General features: G+C 27.1%; 1 protein-coding gene across 1 annotated transcript in view; it reads right to left on the reverse strand.

Moving 5' to 3' along the window:
- Positions 1-1,663, reverse strand: part of LOC108692290 (peroxisomal biogenesis factor 19) — a 13,642-nt gene that overhangs the window by 4,757 nt on the left and 7,222 nt on the right. Inside the window, exon 2 of the mRNA XM_018200479.1 lies at positions 191-482. Within this exon, the coding sequence (XP_018055968.1) occupies positions 191-254 (64 nt within the window). The 5' untranslated portion in view covers positions 255-482. The remainder of the gene's footprint in view (positions 1-190; positions 483-1,663) is intronic.

Here is a 1,663-nt window from a genome sequence, read left to right on the forward strand (position 1 = left end):
GTTTATAAAACAAATATAATGATATTAACTACTATTATACTTCCTTAACGTCAAAGATATGTATTTGAAATTACAAAACAATTTATTGTGCAAGTGTGAATAATTTCTTTTTTTAATGACCGTAGAACTGAATTTGCGACATAGATTTCCGTAAAGTTAGATTGATTTTTTAAACATTAGATATACTTACTATCCAATAAATCGTTCAAATCTTGATTTTCTGTTTCATTTGTTTGTTCGATATTATCAGTCATATTTTCGTGATTTTTTAATATCCTATTAATATCCTGCTAGACACTTTTCACGGAGAGAGGATTACTATGAATGGCTCTTCTTCTTCAAATCCCTAATTGATTCCGAGGACGTGCTAGAGAGAAACCTGAGAGGAGCCTTTTTCGCGTAACAGGCGAAAGTCATCGTACGCTAGTAGCACCAATATCAATTTTATAAATTGATGTGAACTACATATCACATTTTCACCACTGTCGATAAAATCATAGTGTCGATAAATAGATTTGGTGACATTCACAAATCGTGAATAAAGATAATATTAATTTACAAAAAATGTTTCTTTTATTCATATAAGGTATTTTTTTTTACAGATTTTTGGATACTGAAAATGACGCAAGTTAAATTTCACTACCCAGACAGAAATAATTTTTCGAAAAGACGTCGTTTTGATGTCGAAAGTAAAAGTTTTCGAAATTTCTATTGATTTTGATGGATTTTTAGTTCCAATTTCGATTAATTTTCGATTTTGAAAATAAAATCTTGAATTGATCTAGTCAGCATAAAAATATATTGCTAATGTCACTAATGCAATAAGTAAATTCGACAAATGTCACTAATAGTGGTAGAGAAAATTTCATTAAAGTTTCATTGAAATTTTATTATGAAAATAAATATTATTGATTAGCATCATATTTGAGAGAATACATGACAAAATTATAATAAAAAAAAATTTATTTTATGAATTCGAGAACTAATTTTATAATGCATCCATGCGCGAATCCAAACCTCCATTTACCATGTTTCATTTGTGGGATAATACGGGAACTGTTTCTTCGAAGAACCATGAACACTTATAATGCTAATGGATATATAGTTGCAACATATCTGTTCAAAGATGTTGTGAAAGAGGCGGAATACATAAAAAAAAATGTTCCGATTCATATAAAAAATTTCCACAATTTTCTAAAAAGTTATAAAATTATTAATAAATTCTGAAAAATTTTGAGAAAGCTTTTATGATTAGAGCGATATTGTAATTATCGAAATGAAATCGAAAAAAATGTCGATTCGACTTTTGAACGAAAATATTCAAAATACAAGATGACGTATCACAAATTTATACCAAAAATATTTAAAATGTATCAAATTCTCATTCTCTACATAATTTTTTGTTACTCGAAAATGTTGAAATTTCGATGTAAGTTTCGAATCGATAACTTTTTCATCGTAATGACATCGAAATGATGTCTTTTCAAGGAACTATTTTTGACTGGGAAAATATAGAATTTTTCTAAGATAGTAAATTTTCCGTCTTTAACAATGAAATCATTATACTTATAATTTCTAGTTTGTGACTATCGATACACACAATGTAATTTATCGTTATAGATTCCGCTAAATATATATATATATACATATATGTATGTATGTG

The sequence above is a fragment of the Atta colombica genome, unplaced genomic scaffold (genome assembly GCF_001594045.1).
Source record: "Atta colombica isolate Treedump-2 unplaced genomic scaffold, Acol1.0 scaffold69, whole genome shotgun sequence".
In the NCBI taxonomy this organism is placed as follows: domain Eukaryota; kingdom Metazoa; phylum Arthropoda; class Insecta; order Hymenoptera; family Formicidae; genus Atta; species Atta colombica.